The 18,935-nt window shown below is 36.0% G+C and overlaps 1 protein-coding gene across 1 annotated transcript; it reads left to right on the top strand.

Moving 5' to 3' along the window:
- The first annotated feature begins 2,011 nt into the window (after nucleotides 1-2,011).
- LOC132552414 (peroxidase-like protein) lies at nucleotides 2,012-14,945 on the top strand. Its single transcript, XM_060216582.1, has 12 exons — nucleotides 2,012-2,207; nucleotides 2,393-2,528; nucleotides 3,140-3,354; nucleotides 5,351-5,530; nucleotides 6,010-6,067; nucleotides 6,493-6,599; nucleotides 7,009-7,110; nucleotides 7,354-7,446; nucleotides 7,679-8,396; nucleotides 13,033-13,202; nucleotides 13,679-13,781; nucleotides 14,723-14,945. The coding sequence occupies exons 1-12, from the start codon at nucleotides 2,012-2,014 to the stop codon at nucleotides 14,943-14,945; spliced, it is 2,301 nt and encodes a 766-aa protein (XP_060072565.1).
- The last annotated feature ends 3,990 nt before the right edge of the window (nucleotides 14,946-18,935 follow it).

The raw sequence follows: 18,935 nt of genomic DNA, 5'->3' as shown, positions 1-18,935 counted from the left end.
TATTTATTTATTTCCACGCCATGAATATATCAGAACATCCGAACAAATAAAGATTTCATCGCGAATTCGTCAAGTAGACAACAGCAATTACTGATCAATATTTCATGTTGTATAAACACGTGGAAAACCTTGTTGTCTAAAGTACCAATGTATGTATAACTGTTCGGTCGTTAACACGTTAGGGCGACATTAACAGGACATATTGTATGTAACATAGGGATACTTGTTTATGTATGTCGATATATGATATTTACTGATGTTCAATAGGTTTGGAGGTGCAGAAATCCCATGATTGAAAAAAAAAATCGCAATTCTTCTATGTCTGACCATTTATGAAGAAGGTTAAGTACATGTACATGTGTATTTTTCTGAACCGAAGCACGTCGTTCTGTTATCGCTGTTTTTGTTTTATGATATTATATATCAAACATCTGTTCGCCTCATATTTTTGAAAATAAACACTTGACGATAATATTTTTATTTTGTTCGGTTCTGCATTTTGTGATTCTGTGGCAACCGTGAAACACAAAAAAATCATACAACAACAACAACAACAACAACAACTAATGACTACTATAGGTTAGGAGAGTTGCATCAAGCGCGCAAGTACAAACAATCCGTGATCTCAACATTCCGAAAAAACCCAAAAATTCCCCTTGTAGGGAACACCTGAACCCCTCTTTTGTATTCAACAAATTTTACTCAATATAGAAATGTTGACAAAAAATAACTTGTTATTTATGCTTCAGTTCACATACATGTAAATACCGATTAACAAATTACGACGAGGAGGACAATGATAATTATGGTGATAATTGCACGCACTAATTGTCCCCTTGATGCTGTTAAAATTATTCATATATCACAACATTAACCATATATATTTAGAGTTCTGTGTATATCGCAATATAAGCCAAACATATTTTTGATTGACGTGGTCTTTGTGACATTCGTTGTTAATAAAAACCTTAGCAACGCTAACTACTTCACACATAAACAAATGGCTTTAAGCTGTGCATGGTTGACTGTTGACAGGTCATAATTTCATCACTATGTACGTATTTGTCGTTTATAGATTTCATCAAGAAGAAAGGGTCACAAGAAGCAATGATTTATGATATATTTAATTACAACTCTGACGTATTAATTAAACAGCACATAAAACCATAATAAAATTGTTACTATTATTTTACTTAATACTTCACACTTCCGTCTCGAATGCAACACTGCTGACAACACCTCTTAAATCACTGTAAAGACAAGGCAGCTGTCAGTATTTTTATCGTATTAACGACTCGGAAACTCGCTGGATGTGCCATTTACAAATGTGTGTCTTGTAAACATACATATATGTACATTACAGGTGGTTTCCTAGATGCTAGATATTATTATTGTATATTCTTTGTATTGATGTAGCATAGCACGCCCAACTTAATCTAGAAAGCAGTTCACAACTGGTGACGGGTATATTTATAATTAACCTGGTTAGGTGAGATCTTAACCTGCCCTAGGCCAATGATCTTTCTGTTCGAAGTTCCCAGTCAACCGCTGGTGTTTTCCCCCATAAATGATCTGTTATTTTTCGGTTGATTTTATGTTTGTAACTTAATTATCTAGATTTAGTGTCACCTATACCACGTCGGTTGATTCCGATTCCATTTAAATGCCATTGGTATAATTAGGTACCTACAGAAAGTTTTACTAATGCCACTAGCATCTTTCAAAAGAAATTCGGATGAAATAATTCTTCGAAGATCAAGTAGACAATCGTATTCCAAACCATATACGATTTTTCTTAATTTCATGAATGTTTTCCTATCCATTCTAACCATCACGAAATTAAAAGAAACACTCTCAGACATTGATACCGTCGATGATATCTAAATAATGTTCGTCTTTCTTCATTTTTCCTGCTTTATTTGTATTCAATTATTGATAGAATATAGGACGAAAATTCTTCTAAACCCATTTAGAACTAATACAAGCTTACTATTCTTCTTTCAGACTCAAGATGGCGTCCGTTATCAGGATGAGCTTCACTAGTCTCGTGGCAGTTGTCTCCCTTGTACAATTCTGTGTATCACTTCCACAATCGGTCAGTTTCAAGAATTCTGCTGTTTTATCCGATATGATATCCCACTCCATAAAAACTGCAGTGAAAGAGCTGGAGATAAAGAAACACTTCGAGGAACAGCATTTCCATTCCGGTATGATACGAATTTATGAAAAATATGATAATTCAACTGCAAATTTGACGTGGGAAACATTCAACTCTGCGTAACATTACTGAATCTTTATCCTTCATTTCTTTACTCTGTATCAGCCTTTGGATAAAGAATCTTTAACGAGATATCTAAAAACCAGAGGTTGTATGTTATTTTTTCTGTTTTAGGAAATGACCGGAGGTTATCTGAAGGTCATTTGTGGCACCACGCACGATTCATGTTTTCTGCAGATAGAGGAAAATTATCGCAACTGAATGACAAGGCCTACATCAGTCTCCGAGCGACCAAGGAGCTACTCCGCATGTAAGATAATATTTTATACAGCTGTTACATATTCTTATGGGGCTCAATTTTCGTGGATAAATATCACTGAAACGAACAGGTTGTAGACATAGAAATTCGTTCAGTAAAGGTATCCACGAAATAAACGAAATATTCACAATGAATCGAAAAAAAGTTGCTTTTATTATTAACACAAATAATCATGATGGAATAACAATTTTCCATTGCATATGAGATATAGGAAATCAAATTTTGTCTTCATTCTCTTGCCAGCTGATAAACGAAAAAAGAAAAGAAAAAAAAGAGAAAACCACATGAAACAGAATGGACTTAAAAACGATTTTGTATCACCGTGGTGATCATGATAGATCAAGCAAATATTGCGAAATATATTCTTTTTCGTATCAAACATTACATAATATTTGCTCACTATATATGAACCTTGTGATGTCACTATGCAATATACGATTATGTGACATTATTTCCTGATTTGATGCTGACGTCACAATAATAGTTTATAATTTGGATTCATACGCAAAGAAAAACTGCAATCATGCGCTGATTCTATATGTCAGCTAAACTAGAAATTTCAAAATCGCCAAAATTTTACATCGTTTTGAACTCCACTTCAGATCAAAAATACCACTGGAAGTACTCCAGTCTGACCCGGAAGTAGTTACAAAATGGCGGAAATGTATTGAGCCATATTGTAGCTGCCCACTGCCACGATGTAATCCCAAGGACTGCTATCGGTCGGCGGATGGGTCGTGTAACAACCTGGATTATCCCACATGGGGAGCCTCGATGAAACAACAGCTGCGGTACCTACCAGCAGCATATGACGATGGTATGTGTTCAAATGGTAAACATTCTAATTGGTCCTATATTAGGCCAGTGTGCCACAAGGCTCTATTCTTGGACCTCTTCTTTTTCTTAGATATTGATATTGTGGAAAACATCAACTCAATTGACAAATTATTTACAGACGACATATGTATGTTATCATTGATACACTTATGATAAGTGAAGAGATTTTAAACCATGCTCTCCAAAAAATCCATGAATCGTCACAAGATTGTTTAGTGAACTTCAATTCTACTAAAACAGAAGCACTTCTGATAAGCCGGAAAACTGTCATTCCTAACCATCTATCACTAGTAATAAATAATACTCACATTTCCGAAGTAACATCTCACAAACACCTCGACATATTTCTTTCTAATAATGGGAGTTGGAGTATTCACATTAACTACTTACCAACAAAGGTTTCGCCAAAGTTAAATATTTTACGGAAATTTAAGTTGACTTTAGACCACTCTAGCCTTCAAACCTTGTGTTTCTCTCTATTTCGGCCAATATTAGAATACGGGAAAATTATCTGGGACAATCTCACCCAAGCACAATCAGATCTTCGGGAAAATACTCAGAAGCTGTACGCATTGTCACTAGTGCAACAAAACAAGTAGATCCAAACTCTATGCAGAAACTGACTGGCTTCCACTTAACCGAAGACGCAAACATCACAAGATAATTGCTTTCTGTAATTGGTCCATGGAACATGCTGCCAAATAGTGTAAAATGTGATCCATCACTAGGTAGACTCAAAAAACATCTAAACGAGCCTAGCATTAAAGTGCCTCCTTTTTATTGTGCTGGTAGCAGAATGGGTCAGATTCTCCACGCCAGACTACGAATGGAATGCAGTTCCCTCAAATTCTACTCGATTTTACTTACCAGATTTCAACGCAATTACTACTCTTTGGTGGCGAGGAACTGTCTGTAGATGAAAACAATAGGATTTTCTCATGTGTATAAAACTTCATTACAAGTTCAAGAGATTTAATTGACGCTCTTTTACTTAAGATTTGAATTCTGTTGTATTGCCATTAGACTTTTCACATTCTCTCAGCTTTTGCAGTTTATGTCTGTGTGCATTGGTTTTCTAAAATTTAATCTTTTGGCATGACGGGAAACTCCTCCCCAACCTACACTTTCCCTTCCTTTTTCTATTCTCCTCATTCCCAATTAGCAAATTTTATTTTTGCTATGTCTAGACTGTTTATACCTTGCCTTGACAAATTTATATGTTATTATTTTGAAACGGATTAATCGTTAAAAGTTACAGTAGTTAACTTAACATTTGATATTGACATCTTCATACAGTTATTATTGATATCAAATTTGTCAAAGAAACCGTTACCTTCGGAAAGGGAACGATCTTTTTTCTCTTTTTTTTTCGAATAAAAAGGCAAAGACACCGGCAAGAATTCATATTTACTGTATATTAAGAAAATAATTCACAAATTATGTAAAAAAAAAAGTAAGAATAAAACTTACACGGTAAATAAACTCGCTCTCAAATGCAGCTAAAGACAATAACATTTGATATAAACTTTATTCAACTCATTCATAATATAAGCAGTGTACATTAGCCGTCAAAATATATCAATTGAATTAGATATGGAAACAAGTGTTGGGTCACTTATATTAATTTATTAAATAATTTTGATTTATGTCCCGACAACAGTTCATCTGATAAAACAACAGAAAACAGAATAATACAAAGATCCTGATCGTGAACAGCATGAAAAAAAGACCAGTTATACATCTGTTTTTAATATTCCGCTTACCCAATAAACCACCATCATTATCTATATTCATCTCGATACTCAAATGCCTTGTTCAAAACTTAAACACAATTCGCTACTTTCTATAAGCTCTCTAAATTTCTATAAGCTCTCTGAATTTAGTCACCAAGTGTATTAAATAGTAACTTAACCATGACTTGGAATAAGTAGCTGTTGAATACCACCAGTAACTAAAACAATGCTGTTCTTATACAGGAATAAACATGCCTCGAATATTCAGTGTGACTGGCAAACATCTTCCCAGCGCTCGAGTGGTCAGCAATGTGCTACACAGCACTGGCACCTGTCACTTTGACGAGAAAGGTCACTCCGTTATGATGATGTCTTGGGGTCAGCTTATCGACCATGACTTTCAAGGGACCCCTATGACTAAAGGTGAGACAGGGGGTAACCTATAGAGACTGCCGTATTAATCACATACACACCTTGTTATAATGATAGCTTTCACATTAATTTTTTGATAAGAAGTACGTGTAATATGACCTTACAGAGCTGTGATTGGCTGAGGCTTTCCATTGTATCTGTTGTGACGTCATAACATCACATCTGTATCATTCGAATGAAAACTGCTTTTACAACTATTTGTAAAATTTTCAGTTATGTGCCTTAGTTTCCATTAATAGAGAATAAGGAATCTCGTCATAAATTCTTCACCTTACGGCAGAGGATCGATAAAATTAAAAGATATTCTATGAATTAAGGATAAGAAAATATGACAAGGTTATTGCTTTACTGCATACATTTTAACATACCATTATTTTATCTGTATGTTGTTTCTTTTTTTACTTGATGCATATTATAGCTATGCTATTTTGAAAGTAACAATGAAAAACACTTTTGATCATTTTTCACAGGTTTTAACAATTCCGACATTATGTGTTGTTCCCTTGGAGAAGCTGCTGCAGACCAACGGTATTTATAGTTATATGGATATATATATATATATTGCAGGATCGTTTTGTGGCGAATTAGACTGCTAGTTTTGATGAGTGTCGTTTAAATACTACAGTAGCATTGGTGGTATAGATATCATTTTTTCTAGAGTTATGGAACTATATGTATGTTTTATTCTTTTCAATTTTTCTTAATTAAATACCATACCTTTAACAGTTTTATATTTGTACTACACACACTATGTTTATGCAACCCCTCTCAATATTGTTGAAAGTGTTCACATTTTGGTAGTTCTTTGTACAGTAGCTTGTACTTTGCATAGATTTTCAAAAATTAATATTCTGTTTTTTTGACGATTTCGTCTTTACTGTAGCTATCTATCATAGGATGAATTTAATTATCTAAACTATAGTTGTATATTGATAATGATTATTTTTCAACAGGGGTTCATGTTTTCCGATTAAGGTACCAATGCCTGATCCTCGATTCAAATCAAAATGCATGAACTTTGTAAGATCTACAATTGCACCGACGCATTTCTGTGACATGGGTAAGGCGTTTTTTGTGTGAAAGCCTTTTGGCTGAAAATAGAGATATTTTGCTCAAGTAAAATTTTTCTACGTTAAAATCTATCATGCACTGGATCGTAAGGATGCTTAGAAAAATGAGTGATACTTTTGTGATAACCATAATTATTGAAAAGGCAATGAAATATAAGCCTTAAATTATGACTGATTTCAAAGTTAGATCCTAGCTTTATCTTTTCCTTTCATTTCTCATTTCAAGGTCTTAGCAACAAGCTGTTAACACAGTTTAATTCATTAGTTGACTCTACTGTACCAAATTCTAAAATGTTCAATAAGGTGATATTTTCTAGTGTTCCACATGTACAGTTCCTTGTTGTAAAGTTGGAAATGTAAAAGTTGAAGTTATAATGATATTTGTATGCATTACCATAGGCGTGCGTAACCCCGTTAACCAACACTCATCATACATTGACGGCTCCTTACTGTATGGGTCCACACAGGAAGTCCAAAACAGACTGAGAGCCGGCCATGGAGGTAGGTGGACAAGATTACAGTTAATTGGCGAAATCACGATAACCCAGTAGATATATCTACACCTATAATGACGAATACTTGTCAAAAAACAGTCATGTTAAAGATTTTGAAAAATTCGGAAGAAGAGTACAATTCTAAGTTTGGAGAGGCGGACTGAAAAAAATTAAGTAATAAAAGTTTGATAAGTATATTAAATTTCAGTAAGAAAATTACTTACTTTTAATTGATGCTTTTAATTTTAAGGCTTTCTTAAGATGAGTGGCAAAGGTCTATTGCCTCCAGCGGATGGTTCGAAGTGTATGATTTCCAACCCAGGAGAATACTGTTTTGACGCGGGTAAATATAATCTTAATGATTATTTTCTATTCGAGAAAAGAATATTGGAGGAAGAAACGTATCCTTACTTTGAAATGCCAATTACTTTTCTTAAAAAATAGAAGTGAGGTAAAATTACTTGTGGGATTAATATCAAACTATAAGACATTACAGTTTTGATTTTTGTTGGTTTTCCCCTTTCTCCATTGAGGTTTGTTTGCATATTTATTTGTAATTTAATTTCGCTCTGCAGGTGATGATAGAAACTCGGTGGTTCCCACTCTTGGTATGCTTCACACACTCTTTGTTCGAGAACATAACCGTATCTGTAAAAAACTTCAATTCTATAACCCTTATTGGACAGACGAGAAGATATTCCAAGAAGCTAGAAAAATCGTATCCGCTATTCTACAGCACATTAACTACAATGAATATTTACCTCATATTCTGGGTGATGCACATATGAAGTCACACGGCCTGTACTCTGCACCGAAAGGTCATCACACAGTGTATAACCCGAAGATCAATCCCACAGCATCAAACGTTTTCGGAGTTGCTGCTTTTCGGTTCGGACATTCTCAGATTCCGAATCTTCAGGGTATGAAAGATCCACATAGTCACGTGACAAAGACAGTTCCGGTTGAGTTCACCTTTAACAGACCCGCTATGATCTTTGATGACCATGGACTCGGATTCGGAAGGGTTGCCTATTGGCAACTTAACAACAAGCAGGCAAATCAAGATAGGTTTTTACAAGACGGAGTAAGAAATAACCTATTTTTGGATAAAAGAGGAAATAGTTTTGATTTAGCGGCTCTTAATATTCAGAGAGGACGGGATCATGGTATAGCCCCTTATAACGCATGGAGGAAATGGTGCGGACTTAAACCCGCTTTTCACTTTGGTGTTGGACCAGGTGGACTTATCAACCATGATCCAGAATCAGCATTGCTCCTGTCTAAAGTTTACAGGTATGTCGTAAGTATAATGCGGTCAACAGTATTGTGTGGTAGTCAGTATTGTGTTGTCAACAGTATTGTGTGGTCAACAGTATTGTGTGGTCGTCAGTATTGTGGTCGTCAGTAATGTGTGGTCAATAGTATTATGTGGTAAACAGTATTGTGTGGTCAACAGTATTGTGTGGTCGTCAGTAATGTGTGGTCAACAGTATTGTGTGGTCAACAGTATCGTGTGGTCATCAGTAATGTGTGGTCAACAGTATTGTGTGGTAATCAGTAATGTGTGATCGTCATTATTGTGTGGTTAACAGTATTGTGTGATCGTCATTATTGTGTGATCGTCATTATAGTGTGGTCGTCATTATTGTGTGGTCGTCATTATTGTGTGGTCGTCAGTATTGTGTGGTCGTCATTATTGTGTGGTCGTCAGTATTGTGTGATCGTCATTATTGTGTGGTCGTCAGTATTGTGTGGTCGTCATTATTGTTTGGTCGTCATTATTGTGTGGTGGTCAGTATTATGTGGTGGTCAGTACTGTGTGTTCGTCAGTATTGTGTGGTGGTCAGTATTATGTGGTGGTCAGTACTGTGTGGTGGTCAGTATTGTGTGGTGGTCAGTATTGTATGGTCGTCAGTATTGTGTGGTGGTCAGTACTGTTTGGTGGTCAGTATTGTGTGGTGGTCAGTATTATGTGGTGGTCAGTACTGTGTGGTCGTCAGTATTGTGTGGTGGTCAGTATTATGTGGTGGTTAGTATTGTGCGGTGGTAAATACTGTATGGTCGTCAGTAATGTGTGGTCGTCAGTACTATGTGATCGTCAGTGTTGTGTGGTCGTCAGTATTGTGTGGTCGTCATTATTGTGTGGTCGTCAGTATTGTGTGGTCGTCAGTATTGTGTGGTAATCAGCATTGTGTGGTCGTCAATATTGTGTGGTCAGTACTGTGTGGTAATCAGTATTGTGTGGTGGTCAGTATTGTATGGTCGTCAGTATTGTGTGGTGGTCAGTACTGTTTGGTGGTCAGTATTATGTGGTGGTCAGTACTGTGTGGTCGTCAGTATTGTGTGGTGGTCAGTATTATGTGGTGGTTAGTATTGTGCGGTGGTAAATACTGTATGGTCGTCAGTAATGTGTGGTCGTCAGTACTATGTGATCGTCAGTGTTGTGTGGTCGTCAGTATTGTGTGGTCGTCAGTATTGTGTGGTAATCAGTATTGTGTGGTCGTCAGTATTGTGTGGTGGTCGGTAATGTGTGGTCGACAGTATTGTGTGGTCAACAGTATCGTGTGGTCATCAGTAATGTGTGGTCAACAGTATTGTGTGGTAATCAGTACTGTGTGATCGTCATTATTGTGTGGTTAACAGTATTGTGTGATCGTCATTATTGTGGGGTCGTCATTATTGTGTGGTCAACAGTACTGTGTGGTCGTCAGTATTGTGTGGTCGTCATTGTTGTGTGGTCGACAGTGTTGTGTGGTCGTCAGTATTGTGTGGTCGTCATTATTGTGTGGTCGTCAGTATTGTGTTGTAATCAGTATTGTGTGGTGGTCAATACTGTTTGGTGGTCAGTATTGTGTGGTCGTCAGTATTGTGTGGTCAGTACTGTGTGGTAATAAGTATTGTGTGGTGGTCAGTATTGTGTGGTGGTCAGTAGTAGGTGGTCGTCAGTATTGTGTGGTCGTCATTATTTTGTGGTCGTCAGTGTTGTGTGGTCGTCAGTATTGTGTGGTCGTCATTATTGTGTGGTCGTCAGTATTGTGTGGTAATCAGTATTGTGTGGTGGTCAATACTGTTTGGTGGTCAGTATTGTGTGGTCGTCAGTATTGTGTGGTCAGTACTGTGTGGTAATCAGTATTGTGTGGTGGTCAGTATTGTGTGGTGGTCAGTAGTAGGTGGTCGTCAGTATTGTGTGGTCGTCATTATTGTTTGGTCGTCATTATTTTGTGGTCGTCAGTATTGTGTGATCGTCATTATAGTGTGGTCGTCATTATTGTGTGGTCGTCATTATTGTGTGGTCGTCAGTATTGTGTGGTCGTCATTATTGTGTGGTCGTCAGTATTGTGTGATCGTCATTATTGTGTGGTCGTCAGTATTGTGTGGTCGTCATTATTGTTTGGTCGTCATTATTGTGTGGTCGTCAGTATTATGTGGTGGTCAATATTGTGTGGTCGTCAGTATTGTGTGGTCATCAGTAATGTGTGGTCGTCAGTACTGTGTGGTGGTCAGTACTGTGTGGTGGTCAGTATTGTGTGGTGTCAGTAATGTGTGGTGGTCAGTACTGTGTGGTGGTCAGTATTGTGTGGTGGTCAGTATTGTGTTGTCGTTAGTATTGTGTGGTCGTCAGTACTGTGTGGTGGTCAGTACTGTGTGGTCGTCAGTAATGTGTGGTCGTTAGTATTGTGTGGTGGTCAGTACTGTGTGGTGGTCAGTATTGTGTGGTCGTCAGTAATGTGTGGTGGTCAGTACTGTGTGGTGGTCATTATTGTGTGGTCGTCAGTAATGTGTGGTCGTCAGTATTGTGTTGTGGTCAGTATTGTGTGGTCGTTAGTATTGTCTGGTGGTCAGTATTGTGTGGTGGTCAGTAATGTGTGGTCGTCAGTACTGTGTGGTGGTCAGTACTGTGTGGTTTCAGTACTGTGTGGTCGTCAGTATTGTGTGGTGGTCAGTATTGTGTGGTCGTTGGTATTGTGTGGTGGTCAGTACTGTGTGGTGGTCAGTATTGTGTGGTCGTCAGTATTGTGTGGTCGTCAGTTATGTGTGGTGGTCAGTACTGTGTGGTGGTCAGTATTGTGTGGTGGTCAGTATTGTGTGGTCGTCAGTAATGTGTGGTGGTCAGTGTTGTGTGGTGGTCTGTGTTGTGTGGTGGTCAGTACTGTTTGGTGGTCAGTACTGTGTGGTGGTCAGTACTGTGTGGTGGTCAGTACTGTATGGTCGTCAGTAATGTGTGGTCGTCAGTATTATGTGATCGTCAGTGTTGTGTGGTCGTCAGTATTGTGTGGTCGTCAGTATTGTGTGGTCGTCAGTAATGTGTGGTGGTCAGTGTTTTGTGGTGGTCTGTGTTGTGTGGTGGTCAGTACTGTTTGGTGGTCAGTACTGTGTGGTGGTCAGTACTGTGTGGTGGTCAGTATTATGTGGTCGTCAGTATTGTGTGGTCGTCAGTATTGTTTGGTGGTCAGTAATGTGTGGTGGTCAGTACTGTGTGGTGGTCAGTACTGTGTGGTCGTTAGTAATGTGTGGTGGTCAGTGTTGTGTGGTGGTCAGTGTTGTGTGGTCGTCTGTAATGTGTGGTCGTCAGTATTGTGTGGTCGTCAGTAATGTGTGGTGTTCAGTACTGTGTGGTCGTCAGTACTGTGTGGTCGTCTGTACTGTGTGGTCGTCAGTATTGTGTGGTCGTCAGTATTGTGTGGTCCTCAGTATTGTGTGGTCCTCAGTATTTACTGTTATTAACTATAAACGTGATAGAGTCAATGTATTTGATTTTCCCAAACCTAATCAACGATTATTTTCTTTAAACATTGAAAAAAACTGTGTTGTTTAAGAAGGTAAATACCTTGGTAAGTATTTCATCACACGAGTAAACTAGCTTTGAAATCGACAAGAAATTGAGATTGCAAGCACACTGTTTTCCAAATCATATGTGGCAAAAATGGGTAATATTTCAAAAGGTTTAGTATTTAATTAAATAGACACCCATCCTTTTTTCTGTAAGCAACAGATCAGATGGGCCGGTTTTGCAATAAGAACACGAAATTATCAAATCCAGTAACAAGACAAGGCTGTCTAGCAGTGTTAACACTGTACAGATGTTCATGCATCAATTACCGATGCTTGCAATACACGATTATGCAATCAAACTATAAATAAATGACAAGATAGAGACGAAATCGAGTCTAGTGAATGCGTATTTATTCATCAAAATGATTGATCCTATTTAATGAGTAGGAAACTATCTGTAATGTAGACCAGGATAGAACTAGTAAACATGGGAAACATTCGCCTAATGGTACATGGTCATTCGTCGTGAAATCCATGTAAACCCGATAGATACTGACCGCAATGGACCGCTCGGCTAAGATACCTTATGTCGATCGGTCGAACATAAGATAAGTAAGCCAAAGATCCTGGTCTCCAAAAGGAGGTTTAAGATGTAATATCAACCATTAAATCCCAACTATAGTTGTCGCCATTTTGTTAAAAGAGCAGAACGAGCGAACACTAAACTGAGATAATATTAAGGAGTGTATGCCATTTTGTGTGTCAATTATACCATAAATTAAGGATAAGCCTCGTAAATGTCTATTAGTTAATTACGCAAGTTTCAAAATAAAGGTCCATTGCATAACTGCCAAGTCAGTCATAGAAAAATTATAATGCAGTACAGTTGAGGTTTTGGATCCATCCTAATTTTAATTGGTATTGAAAAAATTCTTATTCACTTTTATGTTTTTTGTACAATGTTAGAGATTGTGGATAAGAAATGCACCACTTTAACACCTCGAGATTGGCCATGCCCTGTACACCACAGGTTGATTCTTTCAAATGGAATCGTACAATATTTAGCTATTATGTATCTAATGCTAAGTTGATGTTGAAATGTATCATTCGCTTGAGTGCCCTTTCTACAATCCTTGTCACTTCTGTTTGCTTTCAGGCACCCCGATGATATTGACTTGTTTACTGGTGGCCTTTCAGAAATTAAAGTTAAAGGGTCGCAAACAGGACCAACGTTCGCATGCATCATTTCTAAACAGTTTCAGGCGTTTAAAATCGGTGATAGATTCTGGTACGAAAATGATTTCCCTGCCATCGGATTCAATAAAGGTAAGCATCACAAACAGAACAAACAAAAGCAGTGACATTACCACCGACTGATCGGCATGACGTATGTACAAATGGAATACACAGACTTTTAAACAAGATATAATAACGTAGGCGATTTCATTTTGACATTAAGACATCAATAGAATAACTAGAATAATTATGGAAACTATTCTGCATTTTGCAATGAATTAAAAGTCTTAGAACCAAATTATACATCATTTTAACTACATAAATATTTATTTTATGAAAGTCAATAGTTTTACAATAAGCAACAGAGACATATTTAAAACGAGAAATAATTATTTGTTTGATCAAGTTTATTGATACTGTGTACACACATCTTTTTATAGTTCACGGAGCATTAAGGACACCATTCATTGGTTTCAGATTTTAAACATGTAGGTTTGTAGTTAAAACTATCAATATTTCTTGACATAGATTTGCAGAATATTTCAATACGTACGGTTTTGTTTCAGGTCAGCTTAATGAAATAAAAGGTGTGACTTTGTCGAAACTTTTATGTACAAACATAGGCTTGCGACAAATCCAACCAAACGCTTTCCTTGTACCTTCCTTTAAGTAAGTATGCTGTATATATGCAAATTAAAAGCACGACATTTTACATTTCAGTGCGTTTTTGACCACATATTTGTATTCTTGATACAGAATATGGTATGACTATTGTCCATTGACTATAACACTATTGGTCAAAGGATATTGGTTGTCTGACCATTACCATGTGATCGACATGTTAATAATTAATTGCATAAAGCATAAAATATGACCACTGGTCAATGACCTTTGGTAAGCAATATGACTACTGTCATAAGGTTTGTTATGTTGACACACCTGGACCAAAAAGTTAAAAAGTCAAAATCGTATTCCCAAATACATTACGAGGTTGGATGCATTTCATAATATTTACTTGAAATGTTTAAGTGACTGTACAGTACACAATGAATTGTTCACATGAGTCATTATGCGTCCGAAGCTCTATTTTTCCTTCTTTCCTTCTATATTGTTATGACACATCCATCATGATCATATTATTCGTGAAAAAATATCGCACAAGCATATGCATATTGATAATTGCTATAAGCATACTTTTAGAAAGTGTAGACGTAATTTTTTAATTCAGTTGATGCTCAGATACATAATTGACGTCACATGTTGTATAAAAAATAATTGAAATCGAACGCCTTGAATTAAGTTATATTTGAATGCGTATTATTTTTCATTGATATATCATTTAGGTTATTGAACTCATAAAACCTGCCATCTAAATTTAATTTAACAGAAACGTTATATTAATCAAAATCTACTTGATCTCTCAAATTACTGTTTTTATATAGAGATTTATACCTTTTCTACAATTTCTAATCATAGCCAGACTTCCCAGTATATTAAAAGTGCTAGTATTCATTGATCAATCAACTATTGACATTATGTTATTTGATATAAATTCTTAGTAAAAGCTACATATTGTCATGATGAAGTTATACTTTGTTTTTATGTAACAGGAACCCTCTTGTCGGATGTGAGTACCTACCACACATTGACCTGAGTTATTGGATCGAGAGTGGCAAAAAGCAATATGATTCCTACCCAGGAATGGCTGTGAATCGTCGCATCGCACCATACAACATGGTGCCTTTCTGGACTTTCTCATACCTACCGAAGAATAAGGCGTTTCCAGCAATGTACGACAACATGAAATTTAATTTTAATGGTGATGTTTATTAGGGTGTTATATAACCGGTGTGTCGGACTGATATTGAACGTTTGAAAAATTTGTTTCAAATGGCAGTTCTGGGATTGAAAGACACTTTAAGTAGCTATAGGTAGAAACCGGTGTTTAGGACAAATGACAGGTGTTTAGTGCTTTATGGATGGTACGGCAACTTGTATCACAAGATAGATGTTAACTTTATGTGATGAACATGGCTTGGTGTCAGATCTTTTCTCCAAGTAGAAGGTTTATTTATTCCTTACTTGAATGTGTCGGTTAACATAGAATTATATCTGATTTGTTGTTAAAATGTCCCATTGTCAATTTGTTGCTGCTGTATTTCATTTTAAATGCAAATTTATACATTACTAGGAGATGGTTTTGTAATGATCAGATTTGAAATCAAAGATTAGAAATCGTCGTAGAGGTTTTGTTCCGGAAGATAAATTTGACAGTTTACGTCTCATGAGTTTCTGTTGGATTACACATAATTAACAAAGATTGTGATTTACCGAGAGTGATTTAAGAGGATAGGGCAGTATACCTGAAGAAAATATGCCCTTTTCATACACATTTAAAGAAACAGAATGTGTGGTGTTGTATCTCGCTAGGGATTTTCTTCTTAATTTGTTTTGGATTACTATCTAACTGAGGGATTGCTTGTTCGCTTGCAATGAAATATGTTAGAATACATATGACTGCATTTTCTACCATTTAGCATCTAATTGCAACAACGTAATCTTATCCATTATGCTACCCGTTCTACATGAAACGTGTTTATACATGTCGTACAAATGATATCTGAAGATTTATTATTGTTTATGATTAAAATGTTTAAGGAAATACAGTGTTCTGTTTTTATATTTTATTTTCTTGATCTAAGAACTTTGCAGTGATATGAAATAAATCGATGGAAGCGATTGTCTGACCATATCTACAAGAAAAAGTCACAGACTCGAACAAGCGACGTCCAAATACCTTTTCATGTCGAAACGCTTCTGGTTATCTTGGGAAAAGGCGATTTGGCCAACAGTCCAGTCTTCTGTTAGTGTCATGAATACAGTCTATGGAAAAATATCTTATGTTATTAGCATTGTACAGCTGGGTTGCTCAAATCTTTCTCACAAAATGGACCAAGAGATTTTTGCAAGAAATCTCCTGACCTGCAATTATACTTTCAGCAACCACATAAGAATATTCTTTCAGACACCATGTGTAAATGAAAAAAAAATTCGAAGTATTAGACATCTTTATTGCAAAAATTCATGCATCACTAATTAAAAACACGATCATCAAAAACTATATTTCAACCGATCGACATAACAGCACTGAAATGTTTTCCAGTTCATCGCGTTCTTGTGTTGCAATCCCCCCTTCCCCCCCCCTCCGATGAGAATGAACAAAATCGATAAGGACGTGGTGAACATATGGTAAAGGTGGGCACAAAAATTGAACTTCTCTTGAGCAATATCGGCTCTACTTTTTGATACCTGTCAAAAGGTGCATCTATTGAAGATGTATTTGAAAGGCTTTAATACCGGCAATAAAAACATATTGTTTTTTATGTCATCATTTCTTTGTTTGAAATGTAGTTTTGAATCACTCATCATTTACATGTTTCAAAACTGACTAGTAAATAAGGGTTAAATCCAATATTGAAAAATATGAAATGTATTTAATTATGACGTTATGCACTTTCCAATCCATATTTTTACATTTATTTCAACCATTTTAAATTTCCTCAATCGATTTTGTTGACAATTCGGTATTTCCTAGTTTCATCTCTTTAATGACTAATGGCAACTGAGAAAGGTAGATCCTATTCTGAGAAATGTTATTTATTTATATGACTTTATTACAAACATTAGCTACATTGACCTAGCTAACTGACATTCATTTTATTACATTGTGCCTTCACGAGACTGAGGCTATAAACATCGACAAGTATTAAAAGGAATTCGTTGATGACTAGGCCAAGGTGAAATACGTGGAGAGGTTGCTAGTGATTCACGAGCTGTATAATTAGATACAATCATTACATTATTGGCCTACACGCATGGTATCACATTCTAAATGCATTTACTACATGTAGGTGTCTTCAATCGTGACAATATGTAAACTAGAAGGAAATATTGAAATTTGAAAATATTTAATCCTCCCTCCTACTACCCTCACGCTTTTTAACCACGATTTTACGATTTCTTATTATCGTTCAATGTTTGCACTGATTACACCTTTTATACCCCTAAGGCTATTACAAATTAAACATTTTAAAACATTATTATGGGAAAAGAATTTGAACTCGGAGAAGAATTGTAATTCTGAATAAACACGATAAATTAGATATCTATTAGATCTAAATAATTTCTGTGTCATTAAAAACGTTTATTGGTATTATAATGTTAAACGTTATAAAAACAATGTACAATTTGACACCAGGATTTGCAGAAGAAAATTTTATAGTAGGTTTAAGAATAATTTATTGTCAGAGTGAAAAAATCTATATAAACAACGCCAATGATAAGGGATGTAATGTTATGAAAAACTGATTTGAGTTGCTCAAAAGAATGACTTTACTTAAAAAGAAATGCTTAGAACTTTGATTTGATAAATTTTGCCAAATTAAAATTGGTTACAAACAAATATTCCACGACTACTACTACTACTACTACTACTACTACTACTACTACTACTACTACTACTACTACCACTACTACTACCACTACTGTTTCTATTACTACTACTACTACTGCTACTACTACTACTACTACTACTACTACTACTACTGCTACTACTATTACTACTACTGCTACTACACTACTACTACTACCACCACTACTGCTACTACCACCACTACTGCTACTACTACTACTACTACTACTACCACCACCACCACCACCACTACTACTACTACTACTACTACTACTACTACTACTACTACTACTACTACTACTACTACTACTACTACTACTACTACTACTACTACTACTACTACTACTACTACTACTACTACTACTACTACTACTACTACTACTACTACTACTACTACCACTACCACTACTACTACTACCACCACTACTACTTCTACTACTACTACTACTACCACCACTACTACTTCTACTACTACTACTACTGCTACTACTACTATTACTACTACTACATTCATATCAAAATGTGTTGTTTACATTTGTTTGACTTGGTAATGGTAACATCGGGACGTATTTTGATATAAATTGTAGTGTATTAAAAACAAAATTACAAAAGAACCATGTACATGTTTCATAAAGAATAAATCCCCGAAAGAAAAAAACATTTAATTAACTCAATGGGGTGTAGGTAGTACACCAAATCTCCCAATTATCAATGAACGACCTTTGACCTGTAAATAGTCATCAATCTAGGTGTTTTATCTTTGAAATATAATTAATGAATTTGTGAATATAATAACAGGTAAATATAGAGTGATTCCTAGCCATATCAGTCAACAGTAAACACGATCATCCGCCCCGATCGTTTTCATGTTCTTAAGAAATACACCATTGGTGGTATATGCTCTCATAAACCTCAAATGGAAATTTTAAAACTGAAAGTTACTTGAAACAGTCGATACAAATAAGATTGTAACGGGTTGCTCTAAGATGTTAATTCGAATATCAAAATAAGAAAAAATATTAACGATCAAGTCGACTTAATGGTACGGTAACAACAAACAGTAGTTTTAACACCTGTTTTTTTCTCACTTCCGTGATTTCTCGTGCGTTCTTATGAAATAACTTGTGATGAACTAAACTACATTAAGAACTCCTATAAAATATGTTGATCAGAATCATGTTACAAATTTACAAAAGTACACGATGCAGTCTGATTCAATTCTTTATTTTCAAAATACCAGTTATGTTCTGAATGTGATGATGGTATCGCAAAATAGCCCCAACTAAATGGGTTTCGCCCTCTGGAAAATTCCGTACAACTTTCTAGAAAACATCAATGATAACGTGTTGCAC

This window comes from Ylistrum balloti, unplaced genomic scaffold, assembly GCF_031769215.1.
Source record: "Ylistrum balloti isolate Yb309-2 unplaced genomic scaffold, AGI_CSIRO_Ybal_v1 Utg370246, whole genome shotgun sequence".
In the NCBI taxonomy this organism is placed as follows: Eukaryota; Metazoa; Mollusca; class Bivalvia; order Pectinida; family Pectinidae; genus Ylistrum; species Ylistrum balloti.
The sequence above is the reverse complement of the archived record's forward strand: the minus strand, read 5'-3'. Positions and strand labels throughout refer to the sequence as shown.

What these genes read in the sequence shown, in the direction of transcription:
- LOC132552414 (XM_060216582.1), top strand. Translation starts at nt 2,012, where the DNA reads ATGGCGTCCGTTATCAGGATGAGCTTCACTAGTCTCGTGGCAGTTGTC. An exon ending in GGAACAGCATTTCCATTCCG is followed by an intron (nt 2,208 to 2,392) that starts GTATGATACGAA and finishes TTTCTGTTTTAG; the next exon opens with GAAATGACCGGAGGTTATCT. An exon ending in GAAGCTGCTGCAGACCAACG is followed by an intron (nt 6,068 to 6,492) that starts GTATTTATAGTT and finishes ATTTTTCAACAG; the next exon opens with GGGTTCATGTTTTCCGATTA.